The 21,539-nt window shown below is 37.5% G+C and overlaps 1 protein-coding gene across 1 annotated transcript in view; it reads left to right on the plus strand.

Moving 5' to 3' along the window:
• Window positions 1-21,396, plus strand: part of LOC101157639 (transmembrane protein 65) — a 49,072-nt gene extending 27,676 nt beyond the window's left edge. Inside the window, exons 4-8 of the mRNA XM_004077755.4 lie at window positions 4,810-4,877; window positions 5,508-5,562; window positions 12,528-12,570; window positions 19,279-19,384; window positions 19,878-21,396. Coding sequence (XP_004077803.1) covers window positions 4,810-4,877; window positions 5,508-5,562; window positions 12,528-12,570; window positions 19,279-19,384; window positions 19,878-20,018 — 413 coding nt within the window. The 3' untranslated portion in view covers window positions 20,019-21,396. The remainder of the gene's footprint in view (window positions 1-4,809; window positions 4,878-5,507; window positions 5,563-12,527; window positions 12,571-19,278; window positions 19,385-19,877) is intronic.
• Window positions 21,397-21,539: the final 143 nt, after the last annotated feature.

The following is a 21,539-nucleotide window of genomic DNA, read 5'->3' on the forward strand; positions in this document are numbered from 1 at the left end:
TTAAAAATGTTTGTGTTTAAAACATAAAAAAAAAACAAGTCTATAAAGCAATGTCCATTAGATCAAAGAAAGTTGAACCCAACTCAAGATTGGAAGCTAGACCAAAAATTTCTCTGAAAATATGGAGTTTTAGATGCAGTGTGGTATTATAATGAATTAGATCATTACTGTTTTAATACTGACTTAGAAACTTCTTTTGTTGGTAAGTGTCAAAAAAATAAGAAGCATGTAAGAACTTTGACAACCAGTAAAAGAATCCCATGATAAGTCTGGAGGGTGACAGGTAGTTAAGGGTGATGATTTAACATCCGAGTATTAGGTTTCTCTTTTTAGTAAAGAAATAAAACAAAGTTCTGCGCCTGATCAAAGCTTGGAATAATGTCTCTGCACAAACAAAAGGCAAGAACTACATGAACAGCAAAAACAGGAATTATTTTTAGATGATAATTTAGAAAGATCTAAGGGGATTTGACACATTTATAAATGTACGTAATCCTGTTACTGTTTACCACAAAGCACTTAGTATTTAGCCGATCCATCCTTTCTTTTGAGTGCTTCAGGTTGTAATGGAGCATTACAATAATACTAGTTTTTGAAAAATCTGTTAACTGTTATTTATTCATCAAGCATCTATTTCTGCAATCATTCGAACACATTGGTTTGGTTGATACAACAGACAGGATCTCCGGTTAAGATTTATTCATTCATTCATCTTCCGTTTTGTCCCTTACGGGGTCACGGGGCTGCTGGAGCCTATCCCAGCCACTTACGGGCGAAGGCAGGGGACACCCTGGACAGGTCGCCAGTCTGTCGCAGGGCCACATATCACAACCATTCATTCTCACACTCACACTTATGGACAATTTGGAGTGACCAATTGACCTATGAAGCATGTTTTGGTGAGAGGAACCCGGAGACCACGGAGAAAACCCACGCATGCACGGGGAGAACATGCAAACTCCACACAGAAAGGTCCCCCATTGGTGTTCTGGTTCAGGTCCCCCAGCCGGGACTTGAACCAGGGGCTTCTTGCTGTGAGGCAAGAGCACTAACCACTGAGCCTAGATCTTTTACGTTTTGAAATAAATATTTACAAATTACCCACATTAAGCCGCCTGCACTTAACCTTTATGATGTAGATCTTTGTAATCAACAAACGAAAGTATAGAACATTTATAAAGTTATAGCTTTATTAGGAAATTCTGTTATTTTTCAATTTATAGAGTTATTTTTTTTAAACATGTATTTATGCTCTCCTGCTGTATGCAGTAAAAATAGTACACACATTCCCTTAATCTATAAAAAATAGCCTGCCTTCAATTGAATATGTTAAAACTTAGTTTAGTGTGTTGCACACGTGTAACAGAATGTCTTTTAGAGCACTACTGCATCAGTTTTTCAGTTACAGCTTCCACAGAGTTGAATACTGGTGCAATGCTAATTAATTTTGGAGGAAGCTTAGTGAAATCCACCTGCTGAGCTGAAACCATCAGCTGCCATTTTCAGTCTGTGGTGCTCATTTAATGATGTGGCCTCTTTTTATCTTCATCCTACATTCCTGCAGAGAGGCTAGAAATCCTGCAGGTGTCTTTGACTTGGTTCACATGATTCTGTGTTTGACTTTTGTGTTTGTGGATTTTATCCAACACAACAGCAGAGATAGCCCATATGAGAAATATCTCTTTCTCCCTATTGAAGTAGATATTTATCTTTCGTTTTATTGAAATGCAAATGTTTTTCTGCTCTAATGTTCAACACAAAATTTTTTTTGATGTTCTTGTGCTCTTTTTTTCTCTCATCAAAAAAACATCCTGTTACACAACTGTGTTATTTTACTCTTTATGTGCATGTTTTTGCTATTTTTAGAACTTGCATGTGAGACGTCAAAAAATGCGTAGATATTATAGATTAGAATAACAAAATACAACACTAAACTATCAAAAATGAAGTCAACGATGCGTGACCTTTCACCAGTCTAAAACATATACTGTACCACTGATGGCAGAAAATCTACGTTCAGTACAGTATTCAGCGCCTTATTTCCTTACAACTTTAACTTATTCAACCTTAAACCAGATCAAGAACAATATTGTTATTTTCAACTGTGTTCCGGGATGTTGATAACTGTGTCTGCTGTGCTGCTTGAGCCAAAAACTGGGTTTATCATCAGATAAGATGTGTTTCTTTATTTATACGAACAATGACAAGCCCAGTTTTCTTTGTTGCACTCTAAAGGTAGAAGAATGAAGGATCTTCTTAAATCAGGAAGTGTTTTAGCTGGTCAGGAGTCTACGGAAGAATGGCTGACTTTGTGTGTTTCTTACAGTGTGAAACGGTGCTTCTTCATTTTAAAACATACTTACACTAAGGACGAACAAAAAAATTGAGTTGTAATTTGTAATAATATTTGTAGTCATTCATTGCTAAACACAAAGGCTGATTTTGTCTTACCAGAAGCTACAAAACAATTCATAGTCCAACTTCAGGCTGAGTAAAAAAAATAACCAGAACACAAGCTTTGGTTGTAGTTGTACGGTCAGCCAGAAGATACCTGTTCTCAAGGCTGACAGGTCATCACATCAAACTGCTCTTGTTAGAAATGGCATGAAAAAAAAATCAGGTATTCAGGTATCAGATTAACACATAGACTAAGTCTGAAGTATGATATGGGCTCTTTAAGGTCGTTAAAGGCGAAATTGTATCTACTGATAACATATTTTACAGGAGAAGGTCTGTGGTCCTCTGATCTTTTTGTGCTAGACGGGGATTATCTTGTAGGATGGAACAAAATATTGAACTGCTACCAGAAGCCCAGAGCTGTGGACTGACCACACGTCAGTGAAACACAAACATACAAAAAGTGGGTTTAGGATGAGGACCAGATAAAAAAAAAGGTCAGAAGCTGACTATAATGAGATTATGTCAGTCATGGATTTAAAAAGAGGATAAGATCTGTTAATAACCCCATGGTTAACTTTTCAGCAAGATGACCCCCATTTGTGCTAAAAAAAAGTTCTTTTGGTTTAATAGGTTCTTAGATTCCCAATGGATGTAATAAACACTAAATGAGATCCAATACAACCAGTGGATGATTTTTTTCAAGTCTGTGATGTGTAAATAAGCTGCTTTGAACTTGTTTTTCTCACATTTAAAAGCTGTAATGATGCTGAAATGCAGACTTTAGGGGCCAGTTAATGATCAGCTCACTCAAATAAGTAGATAAGGATCAGGCCGATGTCCAGCCTCCTTTAAGCTTCCTCGTAAATAAATGTACTAGCAACTTTTAGATTGTAGATGACATTTATCCTGATAAACACTAAAAAATAAGTTATCAAAGTAAAACTAATGTAACAGAGAAAACCAGATTAAAAGCCTTCATGCCAGTGCTCCATTCTGTAATAACGAATAGTCCAGTGGTTCCCAGAAAACAGCACATAGTCTGCAGTTCTACTTTTATTACTTTTGGCATCAGCTGTGTTTGAATTTCAAGTCAATAAAAGTACTGTACTAAATGTAGTATTTTGCACATTTGTTTGGACTCAGAGCTCTGACCACAGTAAATGCTTTTTAATTATTTTTTAAGCATTTTAGAAGTGATCAAGTCCTCTATATTTTGCTGTTTACATGAAAAAAATGGAAATCAGGTGTGAAAGCTAACATTTAGTCTAGTCAGACACTGATCCCAGCTAATAATGTTTCGTCCCACAATTGAAAGTTCTTTTTTCAACAAGCTTGATAGCCTGTCCTCGACCTTTGGTTAGTCCCGACTTAATAAAAAATAAGAAAATATGTAATATTTATCAGCTTCATTCAAAAATTTCAGTTGTTGCAGCATCGTTTGCATAAAATACCTTCTGTTAAAAAGCTGCAGATATTTTTTTTCTATTAAACAAAAATGCAATCATATTTCACTTTAGTAAATTCCCTAACCACATTGTTCCCCTTTATAATAGGGTGGGGGGAAAAAGCAAGTTTCTCTTTGTTTTGAAAGTAAAGACTTTATGTCACAGGGTTCTACAAACAAATTTACAAAGCTTTAATTTTTTCAATTTTAGTTCACACAAAATCAGGTTAGTCACTTTTAGATGAAACTTTCTCAAAATCTTAAGTTAGTCTTTGATTATTTCATTTTAACCAAAAAACCCTTTTCTAGTTGTTTACTATATAACACGGGCTGTAAGAGGAGCAGTTAATCTCCTTACTAGTCTTCACCCCTTCCTTACATGATGTTAGGCCTTCACAAGTTTGTTACAGCAAAGCAGAAAGATCTATATAACTGTTAAAGACCCACTCCAATTATTATTTTATCTATTGTAACAGCGTTCTCAGTGGTCTTTTGATTGTGCGATTTTAAGCCCAAATAAAATAAAAAATTGTAACATTTAGTTTTTGCAAATTAATATAGGGGTTTTAGGCTTGCCTTTTTCTAACTGCATTTTTGTGTCTGCTCCTGTTTCACAGCGATTTAAATATAGAAATACTCAATTTTAAACCATTTTGAGCCTAATTTTCTTTATACATGTCCTCCATCATGAGCAAAATGCCACAAGAACATGTTAAAAACGCCAAAAAAAATAACATTTGCAATTCTTGGCAGACACAAACAAAAAAACAACACTAGTTCCCAAGTCTGATAGTTTAGATCTAAGAAATCGTCTTAGTTACGGATTAAATTAATGTTTAAAGAAAATGGATTAAATTAGATCTATTAGATCTAATCTTTATTTATAACATGATTGTGTGTGTGTGTGTGTGTGTGTGTGTGTGTGTGGGTGTGTGTGTATGTGTGTGTGTTTGCTTGTTTTACAGTTTTGCTGCATAATGCACTTCCCTTTGTTGGGTTTGGATTCCTGGACAACTGCATCATGATTGTTGCTGTAAGTGTTTGCTTCACACACCCATCCTATCATCAATGATTAGGGAAATAAAGCTGCAGTAGTCATTCAATAGGTGAAGACAATCTTTCTTTTCCCCTCAAATTTAGACTGCAGTATATCAATTAAGGAAAACCTTAATGCAGTAAATAACAAGTTTTGTTTTGATTTTCAGCTCAAACTCGAGAGGAAAAGCTTTCTCAGGATCCCAGTTTGTATTTTGATCAATGGTTCTTCAATGCAAAGAGCTGCATACTTGTTATGAGGTTCTATAAGGAGGCATCCACTGAGGATAGAACCTTTAAACACCAGACATGAGCCCCTTCTTGGTGTACGTTGTTAACTTGTGACGTACCATTAAATCCAGAAACCCACTTAATTTAGCATCAATTTAAATGTAAGGATATTATTTTATACAATTGGAAATATATTCCAGCAGAAGAGTTTAAAAGTCCTTTTTCCTTTAACCATGCACAGAAACTCCCAAACGTTCTTTTTGTCAACAACTTTCCACTTTTCCATGATCATCAGTAGAAGAAAACCTACAGGTGCCTGTTCTGGAAAACATCTGGGTGTGTTTTTTTTCTCTGTTTTAATTACATTTGTCGTTTGTGTGTGTGTTTGTCCTTACAGGGCACACAGATCGAGTTATCCATTGGTGTCATTCTGGGAATCTCAACTATGGCAGGTACCAGAATATCTTTAAAATGTTCTTCTTTACCGTCTTCCATGTTTTAGTCTATATTTATCTTCTGTTTTTTAAACCATCGTGAAAGGAAAAAAATCTGTACATGAGAATGGACAGAGAGGATTGGATTTGAAGTTTATTTAGAGAACTGAACTCTCTTCAGCTTCTTCTTTTGGCAACCTGCCTCAAACAGGTAGTCAGTGTCGGTTCTTGGTTAAACCTGACACACAAACACCTGAGAGTTGAGCAAGGTCTGGCAGTTTATCAACTCTGGAGCTTTGGTAAGAAAATTTAGGGGCTGAAAATCGGAGTAAACGAGGAATAAAAAAAAGAAACACAAGTGTTAATTTGGGAAACTCAGAAAAATAGGAGCATTTTAGGAAATCTACAGAAAAAGCAGAGAAAAACAGAAAAAAACAATCATTACTACCACACTCCTCATTCATGATCTATTATCTACCACTGTCCAGAATGTAGGTCACAGGAGGGGTCATTTCCCCAAATGTCAAGATATCTCTCCCCCTAGCAACTTCTTTCAAAAATTCCCAAAGAATACAGAAATAATCTGTATCATTTTGGCTTGTATTAATACAGTAGTTAATTCTGCTTGGATGAAAATAGCGTATCAATCAAGAGCTCGAGTAGGTTAAAGGGTGACATTGTCATCAATGTAGCTTCACATTAAATAAATAATCTGACCTGGATTCCCTCCATGATAGCTGAGCTTTTTGTCCTGACTTTAATGGGGACTCCAAACACCATGTGAGGAAGCTTATTTGTATCTGTGAACTCATTAAACTTCTTCAGAATCCCTAACTTATAGCCATAGTTGGAGTTAAGAACCTAGACTGACCGCTTTCATTAATTACAATACAGTGTAATCAAGGCAAACTACAAAACACAGATGTGAGTTTATTGTAAAATTGTTGAAATGGCTATTTGGTCCTGATTTTTGGCTTTCTAGATAATTATATCTGACTGATAATGACAATATATTTATTTTAAAAAACACACCGACTTAGAGATAATAACATTAGAAATAAGAAAATAAAATTTAAAGAATGGAGGGAATCAAGAAACAAACTGACAAAAAAATTACAATTTCACTGAAAAAGAGATGATTTTAAAGAGTTGGCGTTAAGACAGGAAGTCAATTAATGTTTAAGATTTCCTATGAGCTTCATTAACATAACTTTTGTCTAGCCAAAGTTTTCTACAGATTCCAGTTCTAGTATTTAAACCTGAAGAAAAGCAGCATTTTTCAATGGCATTTAACCCTATATAACCATTCATATCATATTTAATAAACGTATTTCCAAGACTCCGATCCAAACTTTCCTGAACAGTCCATTTTGTAGAACTGGTCCATGTTTTCTGTCTTGTAGTTCATCGTCATTCCACTAGGGGCAGAAGAAGGGCCTTTCCTGCTCATTTAAAAAGTGGCTGCTTCTATGAAATTCAAAAAATTCTTTAGGCAGCAACCGGTTTAGCTAATTCCTTAAATTTTATGTTGAGAATAACTCATCTATTGTTATTCTTTCTCTAAATAAGTGCTTGATGTATTGAAAGAATCTGAAATTACTTAATAATTAATTATTTATAATACAATTACTCCATGCTAAGAAAAACCAATTGTCAATTTTGAGAAATTTGTTTGTTTGCTTTTTCCTGAACACTCAGGTCGATAGTTTTGCATCTTAAACTAACATTATTGTGAGGAAAAATGTACGACATCACCCAAAATAACCTAATTGATGCCATCTCCTCATAAAAAAACATTTTTCATGGAATTCATCAAAGGATTTGGGAAACATCTTAATGGCCAAAAAAATTGTTTTGTCAATTCTTTAATGTATTGGGCTTTACAGAGTAAAAAAACAGTAAAATAAGAACAAATCCACTGTTGGTTCCTTTAAAGCAGGGGTCGGGAACCTATGGCTCGCGAGCCATATATGGCTCTTTTGATGGTCACATGTGGCTCGCAGACAAATCCTTAATTTTACTTTTTTTTTTCATTAGACCAGTCCTTCCCGGGTGCGATGCGATGCCAGAGGCGCGGAGTAGTATCGGTGCTTGGAGAGAAAACTATCAGTTTACTATTATCTATTATTTCACAGAGTTTGTACCAGCCGGAAACCTGTGAATTGCCGTGCCTAAAACGGCGCGCTCCCGTCTCTGAGAACGAGCGCGCAGTTTCGGGGACGGGATGTGTGAGGAAGAAAGCAGAGGGTGGGGGTGGGGGGACAGGCAACAGGGGAATCGCGCAGGGATAGTAAAAAACCCGCTGTCCGTCACTCACTGCAGCGTGTGAGTGTGTGTTTGGTTCCATGTCTGTCTCACATCTATAGAACATTCAAACCTAAGATCACGTTTAAAGTCTCAACGCCTGCATGAAGCAGAAACTCACCACGTATCAACCAGACTAGACCATCAGCAAAACTACCAGGAGAAATACTCATCATTTATTAACAAGAGCATAATGATGTTATTTAAAAGAATCCCCAGACTTATTGTACTTTAAAAATGTTGAAATTACATCAAATGCACACATTCACTTGTATATTTAGTTTTAAACATATTGTCGCGGACTGACTTGGACTGGGTGACTGGGCCGCGTTAAAAGTTCTGGAGTTCATGGTGGAACGCATCAAGCAGAGATCTGATTGGCCCTCAGTCCTGTCGCTCAGCCTGTTGTTAGGGAGTTTGGACCAATGGGGTTCAGCTATGGGCCGAATAAGGAAATAGGAGGGCTGATGCGGCAGTGAGAGAATATAAAGTTGGGAGAAGCGCTCTCATCTCGTCTCGGCGGGAGAGATTCAGGAGTTGCTGAATTAATTGTACGCCGTTTGTTGCGGTCTGCAGTCACCAGAATAAAGAACCTGAAAAGAGGTTAAGTCTCCGTGGCTCAGTGTGGGAAAGGGACGCTACATTATTGTATGGCTCTTTTGAAATTACATTTAAAAATATGTGGCGTTTATGGCTCTCTTGGCCAAAAAGGTTCCCGACCCCTGCTTTAAAGACTCAAATGTTCTTAAAAAATGTATATTAAAGAAAAAAATGTAAACTGGCTTATAATGTAATTGTTGCCACTTATATTCCCTGAACTCAAAGCAGGTCCTTGACATTTTTCCTTCGTCTCAGGCTTCTCTGTCGTATTTCTGGTAACTTCATGTCATCTAAGCTGTGAGAGCACAAACCATGTCAGTGCTACAAGCTGCAGCCTGAGAAGTGGGGTTTGCATTATTAAAGCTGATACTAAAAAGAACAAAATCTGAACATCCTGATAAAGTCCAGGTTACTAAACTCAGAATTTGGAAGATCATAGTTGTAACACCCATATTTAGTCACTGCTTTTCATTCGATGATGCTTAACTGCATCCATGATCAAATCGTCACAGCTTCTCCTTCAGCAGGTGTTTGTAGTATGTTTTAGCTTTAAGGCATCAGCGCGAGTAAACTTATTTGCCTTTGAGTTCTGGCTGTGAGAGCAGAAGAAGCAAAAGGACTTGACTTTTCTGTTTTTAGTCTTGATGGATTCCAAATTCTAAAAAGGATGTTTATACTGTAAAAGTACTTGCATTTTCCATTTGAGGCACCAAATTTGACAAAGCAGCTGCTATAGTTGTAGCAGCAGTTTGAGAGGTTTTCTATTGGAGGTGACATGTTTTATTCAGGTTCACTACTAAGCTGCTGATGCCCTACTTAAATTTTAAAGGATCCACGCAACACCAATTCTTTTACTGTTATTTTTTTTTTTTTACCAAGACCTGGCAGGTTGGAGACATTCTGAAAGGGAGCAGCTTGAGAATGTGCAGACTAATTTAGCGTGGGTGTCAAAATGTGAAGAAATGTGCTAATTTCTTTGCTAAAGCCAGTTTGGTCTCCATGAAAGACGGATTGTGAGCAGTTTGGACTAATTATTTTGTTTTAGGAGTGGAAATGATGTGGAAACTCCCAAGCAGGATTAACTCTATTAAACAGTCTGTCGTTTTGCTGAGATTAGCTGTCAAACCCCCGTTCCCCTCAGGAGTCATGACAAGATGAATATTAGCTTCTTCTTTTGATTCCGTCTTTGAAACCATCTGTCCTGACGTTTATCAGCTAGTTGGATCAAATTGGAGCATTTAATGTACGCTGCACACTTTGAATGGTGAGTGAGAATGACTAAATGTTGCAACACTGCAAAAATGGAATCTTAAGAAAGTAAAAAGACCCTCGTTTCAAGAAAAAGTTTATTATTTTCTGTCTTGCAAGAAAAAAAATCTTATCAAGAATAGTTTTCAACTGCAAAATAATCTTAGCTTGAGAAAACAGTCCTAGTGACTAGAATTTCTTTCTTAAAATGAGAATATTTATATTTATTATGTTTATAATATAGACCATATTTTTAACCCAATAGGCAGATTTTTTTGCTTATTACATAATGTTTTTCACATTTTTAGAATTTTTGACTATGTTGACAGGGGCTGTTTTTACAACAATTGTTGTGTGTAGTTGTGCTTTCTTGAATTTTCATGGCCTGTATTAGGTGATTATCTACAACGGTGCCTCGTGATTTGCTATAGAAGTTAGCCCTAAAAGTAAAAGTTGAGACGTTTAATTAATTTTTTACAGCATGTTGTAGTGAAAATCTTTTCTATGGTAATCCACATCTTCTCTGAGGATGTTTCCCTCTGCAAACATTTCTGCAGAAAATCCTCCCCTTGTTTCACTCAGATCTAATATGTCTGTCTTCTGTCTGTAAGTTCTCCTTCACAAAGTGCTTCTTGATGAGATCTGAACCGGTCTCAGACAAAGCTGCATCATCTTAGCTGTGATGATTTGCTGCAGCGGACATGAGTCCCTTTTTTTAACTGATGCAAAAGCCTGCTGAAGCTAACAGCAAACTTAAATCAAATCACATCTTATTAGTGTCTGGATCTTTATTAAAACTCAAAGGCACATCCTGAGGGTGAATTATTTGAGGTGCATTCATGCACTGGTCTCGTTGTTGTTTGTAGAGCAAATAAAAGAACTAGATTGGGATGAATTGTGTGTCCATACAGTGAATTCTCTGCTGTTTTTTATTCCAACCTCCACTGAGAATTTTTCTGCTGAACTGAACCTTGAGCTTGAAGCGATCAGGAAAAAAACACAAGTGGAGAGCAGAATAGACTTTGTCACATTTCCTTCAGCATTTTAGCAACACAACAACAACAACGTCTCCATAATGGACTCCTCTAATGACAGAAAGAGGCACAGAATTATTCATCACTACTTGAGTAGAAAGAATGTTTCTGCCAGTTTAATGAATAAAGTTTTCTGGCTTCATCATCTATGAGCTGCAGGAAAACGCTGACCCACATTTTGTTTGTGCGTCTTTCATCAATCTAAAATTTATTTAGATTTGTTATTCAATAATGGTTAAAAAATGATACATTCTGATCCACCCTGATCGTTAATTTATATAGCAAAGAGCATTAAATATAGTGTTTAAATGTCAAATCAAGTTTTTTAATGATTAGAGGTTGTATGTCCAATATTAACGTTTATACCGAAAGTATTGATTTGGCCTGAAATAGTAACTATGGTCTCCAATTCTTGCTTAAAGGTATTTGAAATCATGTTAGCTGACTTTTCTCTGATTTGTGATCTACTAAAACTAAATTTTTGCATTTAACAAAGCATAACATCTGATGAGGAAACACATTACAATTTGTTTTCACCTTTCTTTAAAAAAATATTATTGCATTTAGCGACAGAAGAGGCTTTATTTCCTGACAAATGGTCTGGGCTTTTATGTAAATGAATAAAAGTTTCAGAGGTATTAAAATGACCTGCAGGTCCTACAGCAGCCAAGATGAACAGGTGAGAGTCCTCAAAAGAGAAGAATATTTTTAATTCCTATTTTTCCCCTTTAGTATAAAAACACAAATCTACCCACAACTTCTTACATTAGATAAGATGCTGTCCAGAAGAAAGAAGGGGAATTCTATTCCTGTATTTTTAATTTAAAATACTGACATTTTACGCTGTAGGATGCTGGAAACCATCCATCCATCCATCCATCCATCCATCCATCCATCCATCCATCCATCCATCCATCCATCCATCCATCCATCCATCCATCCATCCATCCATCCATCCATCCATCCATCCATCCATCCATCCATCCATCCAGCTCAGTGGTCTTGTGGTTAGAGTGTCGGCCCTGTAACTGGAAGGTCGTGAGTTCAAACTGGCCACAGGCCGAGCCATACCAAAGACATTAAAAATGGGATCCAATGCCGCCCTGCTTGACACTCAGCATTAAGGGGTTGGATTGGGGGCTGTGTCTGCAGCTCACCGCTCCCCCAGGGGATGGGTCAAATGTGGTCAACACATTTCACACACCTAAGTGTGTGATTTAATTTAATTTAATCCGTCCATCACTGAATCCCTTTTAGGGTCACAAGGCCAGGAGAGCCAACCCAGCTACTGCTGGGTAAAGGTGGGGCACATCCTGAACAGGTCTCCAGTACGTTGAAGAGTCACGCACAATCACAGCTATGGGGAAATTTAGAGACACCAATTAACCTATGAAAGCTTTTTTTTGGACTGTTGGGGGAAGCCAGAGAAAACCCACACATGCACAGAGAGAACATGCAGACTCCATACAGAAAGGATTCAAACCAGGGCCTTCGCTGTGAGGCAAGAGTGCTATAAGAGTTCTCAGAAAGATCTCAATCCTGAACGCATTAAAGATGCATATTTATAGAAAGGGTAATCATTTTTTTCAGTTAGAGGAGAGGTTTGACCGATCTGGTTTCCAAACTGAGTCTGGCTGTCTGCAGGGCAGTTATATTCTTTATTGAGTCAATTTACATCCAACAAACTAGATTTAATAAAACAGACTTTAAGTTGGTGGTTAAGTAGTTAAATGTTTTCAGTTTTTTTCACCTTAAAGCCTCTTTTTCAGCCTTGTCTCTCCTCTCAATCCTCTGCAGCTGCTGCACTGGGGAACCTGGTGTCTGACCTGGCAGGACTGGGGTAAGCTTTTCACACAAGACACAAGAAAATGTCAATCATTTTCAGAAAAGCTTTTGGAATTGACATTAATGACATTCAATACTGGTTAATTGTAGTAAAAGCAGTTATTAAACAGCTTAATAGAGGTTAGTATTTTTCCTTTTGAGGACGGGTCTGAAGAGATCTGTTGCACACTGGAAGCAGTTTTTATACAGGAGGAAAAATGTGTCTATAAATAGGTGAGCATTATTTATTAAAGCTGTAAGCAGTCTTATTGTGAATCTAATTGTTCCAGCACTATGAATGTTGTTGAACATGCTGGCACTTGTGCAGTCTGTCAGTGTGATAGATGAGTCGAATGGCTGTGAAACTCTCTGTGGACACTCCAGCTTGCTTTCTCTTCTTCAGGAAACAAAGCTCCTGTGGTCAGTTTGTCAGTGTGATGGGAGCAGCCTGAGATGGTTTCTTCTCTTTCTTAAGATTGATGTATTTATGGCAGAGAGAGCCTGAGCCCCCTCTGTGATACATTATGATTGCTGTTTATGTGCATCTGAATCCTTCTAAGAACCATTGGCTACTGATGCCGGGTAGGGGATGCTGTGAAGATGTGACGGAAACTGACATATGATCACATTTTGTTCCACTTTAGACTGAGTCCTGACTCAGAGACTCAATCACAGCAAGTTAACAATCTTTCATTTATTGAGACGCAGACGTCATGACTCTGAGAATCAGTCTTAGATTTTGGCTTGCTCTTCAAATTAGATTTATGTAACAAAAGAATGTTTTATTTTGTATAATCTGACCTGAGGAAAACTGGCTACCACATCTGTCACAAAAACCAATTAATCCCGGATGAGCCCCCAATTTGTGTTACACAAAACAAATTAAATACCTTAATGACCCAATAGCTCTCATATAGACCAAGGCTCAAAGTAAGCCGGGATTTACTTTCAGAAAATAGAAAATTCTAACAAAAAATAACAAAATGCAAGGACCAAAGTCTGTGTAACTCAAGAACAAAGGAAAGCTCTGTTGCTGTCAGCTGGGGGCCCTCGTCCAATCAGGTGTTCTGGACAACGTAGGCACTAATCTGTAAACAAAGATAGCAGAAGAAAAGAAAGACCAAAATCCTCCAACTCCAACAGAAACACAAAAGAAAACAGAGATAGACAATTCAAAAACACAAAAGAAAAAAAATTACAGCCTCAGCCGTAACACTTAGCAACTTGTGGGCCAAAGGCAAGCACAAAACCTGTACTGAACTGTAGCTACCAGTGTGTTTCTCGATGGAAGAACAATCTTTAACCAGCTGAACCCAACTCACACAAATGCACTCTTCTTTCTTAATGAGACCATTAACTCATTTATGCCCTTGTGTTTTCCAAAGATTGGTTGACTTTTGTCTTTGGTATTTTAAGGATTTTAAAGCAATTCTTTTTTTTAAATAAATCATCTATACATTTCTTAGTTCCTTTAATATTTTCTACTTCAGGTTTTTTACTTGACTCCCATTTTTTCTGTTAAAATTTATGCTTTAGGTTCCATTTCATTGTCCTAATTTTTAGGGGTTCTTTTAATGTATAGCCACATATTTTTTCAACTGGAAACTAGTCCTCCATCTGAAGCAAAGATCTACATAAATTTGTAGTTGAAGATTATTGTAGTTATCAGCAACATCAAGCTGGAAAACTTTCTTCATTTTTCTGAGTGAAGAGCACTTTAATATTTTTATTTCATTTTTAAAATGCAATAGTAAGTTAAGGTTCAGTAAAATATAAAAGCGCTCAAAGATGTGAACTTGAATGTGTGATTGGATGCAGACAAATTGAAATTGTTTTCTAAACCTTTTAGTTTTTATGACGTTCATAAAAGTTGTTGTGCTCACCATGTTCTGCTCTGATCAAATGAAAGGAAAATGTGTTCCAGTTTTTCACTCAACTGAAAAAACCCAACAAAAAGTTTGACTTTGTCATTTGGAAGTACAGCATCACACTGGGTGCCATTAAAAATTGATGAGCTGCTATGTACACGTTCCACCATATTTACATATAAATATCTATTCCCTGTAGCTTTTTCTGTCTTTTTCAGGAATTTGTTATTTTCTGTTTCTGAGAGTTAATAAAAGGGTAAAAAAGACAGTTGAGGTCAGAAACACAATAACAGTCAGGACTGCTTCGTGTTAGTTTTGAGTTTTTGGTGTTTTCAGATGTGTGTGCCTCTCTTTGAAGACCTTATTTTCCAACTTATAGCTGAACCACACTGGTATATAAGTAACATGTGCAGCGGCGGAGCTAGAACATTTTATATGGGGGGAGGCAGAAGACTCGCAAAGGAGAACAGCCGGGTGAAAAGTCCAGAAGGGCCAGCACACACAATACCCCTTGTGCTAACTTAGATGACCCCACCCTTCCATTGACGTGTTCTCCCTACCATGACAAAGGTGGATAAAGGTGGAAAGATTTCATGTAATCCATGGACACCAGTGAAGATCACAAATTATTGAAGAAAAAAGGTTCAGAGCACTGTCTAGTGGGTCTAGATGACCCAACTCCCAACGTTAAAGTGCCTAGGATAGCATAAGGAATACAGGGGCAGGGCAATCGTTAGAGGGCTTCAAGGTTTCATTATATTGCGTTTGTCTATTTTTGCAAACAGAAGCTTGTTTTGCTGATGATGTCTTTTGTCAATAATGATACTAACATTGACACAAAAATCGTGCGACATGTGGGGGAGCAAAGGTTTTTGCTGGAGGTTAGCTGCCCCCCCCTACTTCCCCCCATAGCTCCACCCCTGAAACTGGGCATTCCTTTAGAGCAGGGGTGTCAAACATTCGGCCCGCGGGCCTTATGTGGCCCGCGAAGTGGTTTAGTCTGGCCCACACATGAAGAGTAAAAATCACAAGGATGATTAAAAAAGAAAGTAAGTTTCCCTTCCATTCCTGTGGCGAGTTATGATTTTTTTAAAGAAATAACTGAAATGTGCAATTCCGCCACTAGGGGAGAGCAAAGGATAGGAAAAACAGTTGAAACAGCATATCTCTGCACGTGCCAAAAGCGAAACATAGCAGCTCTGCATCTGGGTAGGATGCACCTTGGTTCCCTATGAGCCTTACCGCTGTTATCTTGCTATAAGGATGATCATTAGCGACACCCTAAAGAACAAAATGTTGTCAAATGTGAAGTGGAGTGAAGAGCCTTCCGGGAAAAATGGACAGAGTTTTTTCTTTCTTTCACGAAGCTGAATGCAAAACCCAAATGCTTTGTATGTCATCAACATCGCAGTGCTCAAAGAATATGACATTCAGCACCACTAAGAGACTTAGCATAAAGAAAAGTTTCTGGATTGTTTCAGTGTCAGATGTAAAATATTCAGTCTGTATTAATTTGAATAGACCAACTTCTCTTTAATTGAAATTAATTTTATTTGAGATCCATTGGCCCCAAGTGATTAGGCTACTATGTTGATTGAGGCATTTTTTCCAACTGAGTAAAAAACTAAAACAAAGCTGTTATTTTGCTTTTACGTTACTGGTCCGGCCCACTTGAGATCAGACGGGTTGAATGTGGCCCCCGAACCAAAATGAGTTTGACACCCCTGCTTTAGAGCGTCAATTTACTTAATTTTCCAATTATGAATAGTTGCAACTTTTTGTGATTGTTGTTTCATATAATGTGCAGTTGTTGTTTTTAACCAAAATATATGCATTTCTATACATTTTTTGACTTTTCTCTTAATAATAATAAACCTTTATTCACCTTCTACTATGTTGTCTTAGTAGCTATTTCAGTTTAATACCAATCGAATGAATCGGTGACTTTCTGGAAAAGATGAGAACAGCATCAATAAACTTCTCCAAGTCTAAAAAAACAACAACATCTAATTTCAGTTCAGAGTTTTTCCAGAGACAAAAATCTAAACTTTGTTTGGTTTTTTTAAAAGAGGAATAAGTTGTAGTTTATGTATGTTATAACAACGTGACAGACAAATTTGATAACTTAACTTTGAACTCCACATCTGTCCTCCATGTTTGTCCAGAGTTAGTTATGCCACAATAATTTACCGTCTCTTGGGAAATCTAACATCATCTGCTTCTCTCTACAGAGTTCAAATGATGGTTATCTACTTCATTACGCTTTAGTTGACGCACCCTGATTTAAATTTTGGCCAATTTTGAGTTTTTCCCTTTAAATACAATTTTCTGCTCATGTTTCATCAGTTTTGTTGCTTTTATAAAGGTAACATGCATAAATCAGGTAAACTAAACTATCCGTCAGACCTCTGTAAATGTCATTTTCCTCCTGTTGTTGCTTCTTGGAAGTTGTTATTGCCCTTTAATTGTACTCGCTTGTCTTTTATGCAGCAGTCTGTGTCTTACACAGAAAACTATTCATCTGGAAGGGACGTTGTCATAAATTTCATCTTTTCATCGTCACGGTTGTTCCTTCAGTACGTTATTTTCTGATGTGGGCTTGATTTGTTCTGCCCGCTGCTGTTGCAACCAAATGAAATATTTGGATTGAACTTTACCTGGCAGGAATAGCTGTGATGGGCTTTGCATTACTTTGTGTTTTTGGAAGGATGATGTGACTTGGTTTGGTGTAAGAAAAAATGACATGCTCAGCATGAAAAGTGTTACGGTTTGGTATCTAGAAGCTCATCAAACAATCAGGTGTGACACATTTGTCATTTCTGCTTTTTTCCTTTAAGCAGAACTGATGTTTTCAGGCCCTCACACACACACACACACACACACACACAAGCCGACCCCTCTCCCATCTCCTATATTTGCCATTTCTCCCTGAACTCCAACGCTGAAGCTGCACTTCATTTGTGTGTGCAGTGGACCGAGAGCACATTAGTGCCAGACACTGAACCAAAGCTGTGCCTGCATTTCTCTTCTCACACTGGATCTGAGCTCCACATTTCATGTGCTTTGGCAACACCCTGAACACGTCATGACACATGACATGCAGAGTGCGTCCCCTGATCAAGAACATTGTTCTCTTTGCGTAACCCTCGTGCTATCATAGGCACTTTAGTACTGGGAAGGCTTTTACAATAGATCAAAAGATGAGCAGAGTGGGTCTTAAAGTGCTATATTATAGACATATTTATGCTATATATGTACTGTATGTCTATGAGCAGGTGGTTGCAGAAAACACCAAAGAAGATGAGATTACAGGAGGAAGTTTAAAGCAAGACTTCGAAGTGTGTCTTCTGGGAGCAGAAAACCATTCAAAGCAGCTGTTAAACTGCAGCTCAAACACCTGGACCGCATCCACTATCAGAAAGAAGTGATGAGAAAAACGAAACAGAGGGGGGAAAAATCCTTAGTTTAGAGCGGTATCTGCAGGTATTACACATTGATCTTTTTTTATCTTTTTCCTCATTATTTGCTCTTCCTTCCTGCACAAAACCTCTGCAAACTATAAATCAATATCTACTTCTAATGCCTTAGAGGCTAGAAAATGTAGTTCTTGATTGTTTTGAGAGGAACATTACATTCGATCCATACATAGACTATTTACTGAATCTGAGTGACATGTTTTATGTCACACTGGGTTGACGGTTCTGACGGTTCAGAAACTCCTGCTGAGATCTTTGAACAAAGTGGGATTAAAACCAATGGATCCGAAACAAGAACTCTGGCATTTGCTGCTGATCTGATTTACATAATTTTCCTCTCAATGTAAATCAATAACTTAGAATAGCAAACAACTGGAACCAAGATATTACATAGATATGTGAGAACCATACTATTATATTATGAAAGGTGATTTGTATTTTGTTTTGACTTGTTGAACTTAGTAAAAATCCAGAATTCAGAGTTTTAAAACTTTTAAATTAAAAGAATTAAATGAAAAGAAAAGTCAATAATTAAGTCTCATGGTGTCTCATTCTCATTCTCATCATACAAGACAAAAAAAACAGAAAAACTTCTACCTAGTCACTTAGTTTGGATCAATCTGATCTCAGACTGCAGGTTTTACACTTATCCAGTTATTCCAAACCAGGGGTCCGTGTACCCTTGGGGTTTCTTCTTGGGCACATTGGAGAAGGTCCAAGCATAGGAAATTAAAATTGAATGAAAGGAAAGCCTTTTGTTTAAAAAGAAAAAAAAAAGGAAAGGCATAAGCAACCTGTCAGCATGAGAGGATTAAGAAAATAAAGCTGTTCTGGAATGTGTTGGAGAGAAGTGACGTGCTCCTAGAATCAGAGCTTTAGGAACTACAACAGACAGACGAATCCAGAACATGAGCTTCATCTGTGATCCTTTTTGAATACAAGACTAGATCTGAAGACAAAATGTGCTGGACTGCTGTTCTATGATCTTTGGATAAAAAGTAAATTTTACATTTATTCATTTGGGCAACACCTTCGTGCTACTGCTGTGTTGCCACAAAATCTGGGTCTCCTGTGTCGGTCAATCAAGTTTCCTGTCACCACCCAGAAAGAAAAAAGACACTTAAAACATATCAGTGTGTTTCTTTCCTTTTTTTTATGTATCAACTTTTTCTTGATATTCTGACTTATTATGATGCAACCTTATATAATAAAAGCTTACTGGATCATTGGAAGTTTTAGAATAGAAGTCAGTTTTCACTTCTGATCGTAGAGGGAAGTGGTACTTCAACGATAGGTCATTTTGCCACCTTCACTGGATTGTTCTTTCTTTGCTTACTCCTTCATATTTTCTTCTACCTTTCCTTTTTTTCTTTTTTACAGCCTTGCAGGCTACGTGGAAGCTTTGGCATCTCGGCTGGGGATGCAGATTCCTGACCTGAGTCCAAAACAGGCAGACATGTGGCAGACCCGAGTTAGCTGTCACTCGGTTGGTACCACAAAGACACTGTCTCCTGAAATGATAAAACCTTCATGTATCTGTCTCTGAGAATCAATAGTGTTTTCCCTGAAGGGGCTGCTGAAAATGTTTTCATGGATCTTTGAGTCATTGTTGAAACATCAGCACTTTGACAGCAGAAACACAATCTTACTTCATTTGCCCTTTAAGGCATTTAATCATGCATAGAAAAAAAAAAGATACCTGAAGGATTTTAATATACTCTGGCTGCTCAAATGTGAAATACAATTATCTTTAATGAGATTTGAGCTGATCTGCACAGTTTGGACCCCTCTTGTCCTCATTACCACCCAGGTAATATAATTGTAGGAAAGATAGTTGGATATTTTTGTTTCCAAACTATTTTCTATAATGGAGATGAAGATGACGAGAAAACGTTTCTTAAGGTCAGATATATCTCCTGTTCAGTATATTAGTTTGGAAGAAGTTTTGATCCCCTCTTTTATCATCCTCTCGTCTGCAGGGTAAAGCCATTGGCGTGGGCATCGGCTGCATCCTCGGCATGTTTCCTCTCCTCTTCTTCAAGGACGACGACAACAAGAAAGAAAAGGCGAAGGAGCAAACGGTGATACCGCCTGCTGCGACAGAGAGCAGCAAAAACTGAAGGAAAGAAGACAAAAGCGGTTCAAAAGCATTAATGGACTTTTCCAGGACCGTTTGGCTTTCTTTGCCGAGTGGAGTTCGTAGAAACTCGTTTGGATTTTAAGAAGAATCAGTTTAACCATCCAAGATATTGTGAGGAGGGTTTAAGAACATGTTTGAAAAAGCACAGGAATCTGGTCATCTCTTACAGAGGCAGGTTGGAACTGCTTACATTTGCTTCATAGTTTACAAAGTCAGGCTCTTTCATCAACAGCAAAGGCTCCACCTCATTTCCTAGTCTGAAAACCTTCACAAGTATAAAAGATTAACTAAAAACACGCTTTATTTCTGTCAAAGATATTACTCCTCATAAAGGAGATATGAACAAAAACAAACAAGCAATGCAATTAGCCTGATTCTGTGTTAAAAATGAATGCGTTGTTCTGTTTGCTGTTTGGTTCTCAAGGTTCTGCAAACTGTTCTCATTTTGTAAAGCATGCAGCTGAGATAACAGCACTAAATGTTATTTTTAAATAGTTGGAATGAGAGCAGTAATTGATTGGGAAACATTCACAACCCTTCAATGGAAGTGCTTTGCTACCCTCTGGTACTGCTTCTTACCCACCTGTTCACACACAAATGAACCCAAACCACCGGAAGGAACCACTGAAGAAGGATTCAGTTTCAGACACCTCAGCATGACTGGGGTAGCCAGGAATCAAACCACCAAACTCTTACAGCAGGGAAACGACTGGTCTACCTCTGAGCCAAAGCTACCCACAGAGGAAAGGAGAAGAAATGCATGCAGGAGGAAGAAGAGGTAAAAGATATAAAAGGGGAAAAAAGCAACGCTGAACCTCCCAACACCCTCTAAGTTTTATCAATAAATCTCATGTTGGAGTTTTCTTTTAAGGAGATGCTTCATAACGCACACCTTCCTCCAAATCTTCCATCACAATGCTGCTTCTACTGCCCTCTGCTGGTTGATAGACATGTGGCGCTTGAGATGCGATGTTTTTCTTTGTAGATTTATTTATATTTGTCTGAATATTAACATTATATTGTGTTCCTAATTTGCCTTTGTTTATTATAAAATATAACTGTGTAGATTAAAAAATAGTGATCAGCACAAAGTGGATCTACATGAGGGTTACTTTCAGCATCTTTCTCAAACTGGAGGGCCTTGCTACCGACTCTCTGCAAAGGGACGCATTCCATAAGATTGATCAGGATTTTGGCTTTGTCAGAGCAACCGACTCTAAAGAGTGACTATAAGTGAAGAAAATGTACGAAGAAATCAACATATTTATGGATTTAGGATTTTATTTAGGTCTGACTGATTTTACACATTTGCATGCCTCTGTATTCAAATTTGAAAAATAAAATGAGGAACAATGCAACATTTGTAATCCTTGTACTATCCTAGGCACTTTAACAGTATGACTTGGGTCATCTAGACCCACTAGACAGTGCTCTGAACCTTTTTTTCTTCAGTGATTTGTGATCTTCACTGGTGTCCATGGATTACATGAAATCTTTCCAC

The sequence above is a fragment of the Oryzias latipes genome, chromosome 16 (assembly GCF_053564925.1).
Source record: "Oryzias latipes strain Hd-rR chromosome 16, Olatipes_Hd-rR_3.1".
NCBI classification, from domain to species: Eukaryota; Metazoa; Chordata; class Actinopteri; order Beloniformes; family Adrianichthyidae; genus Oryzias; species Oryzias latipes.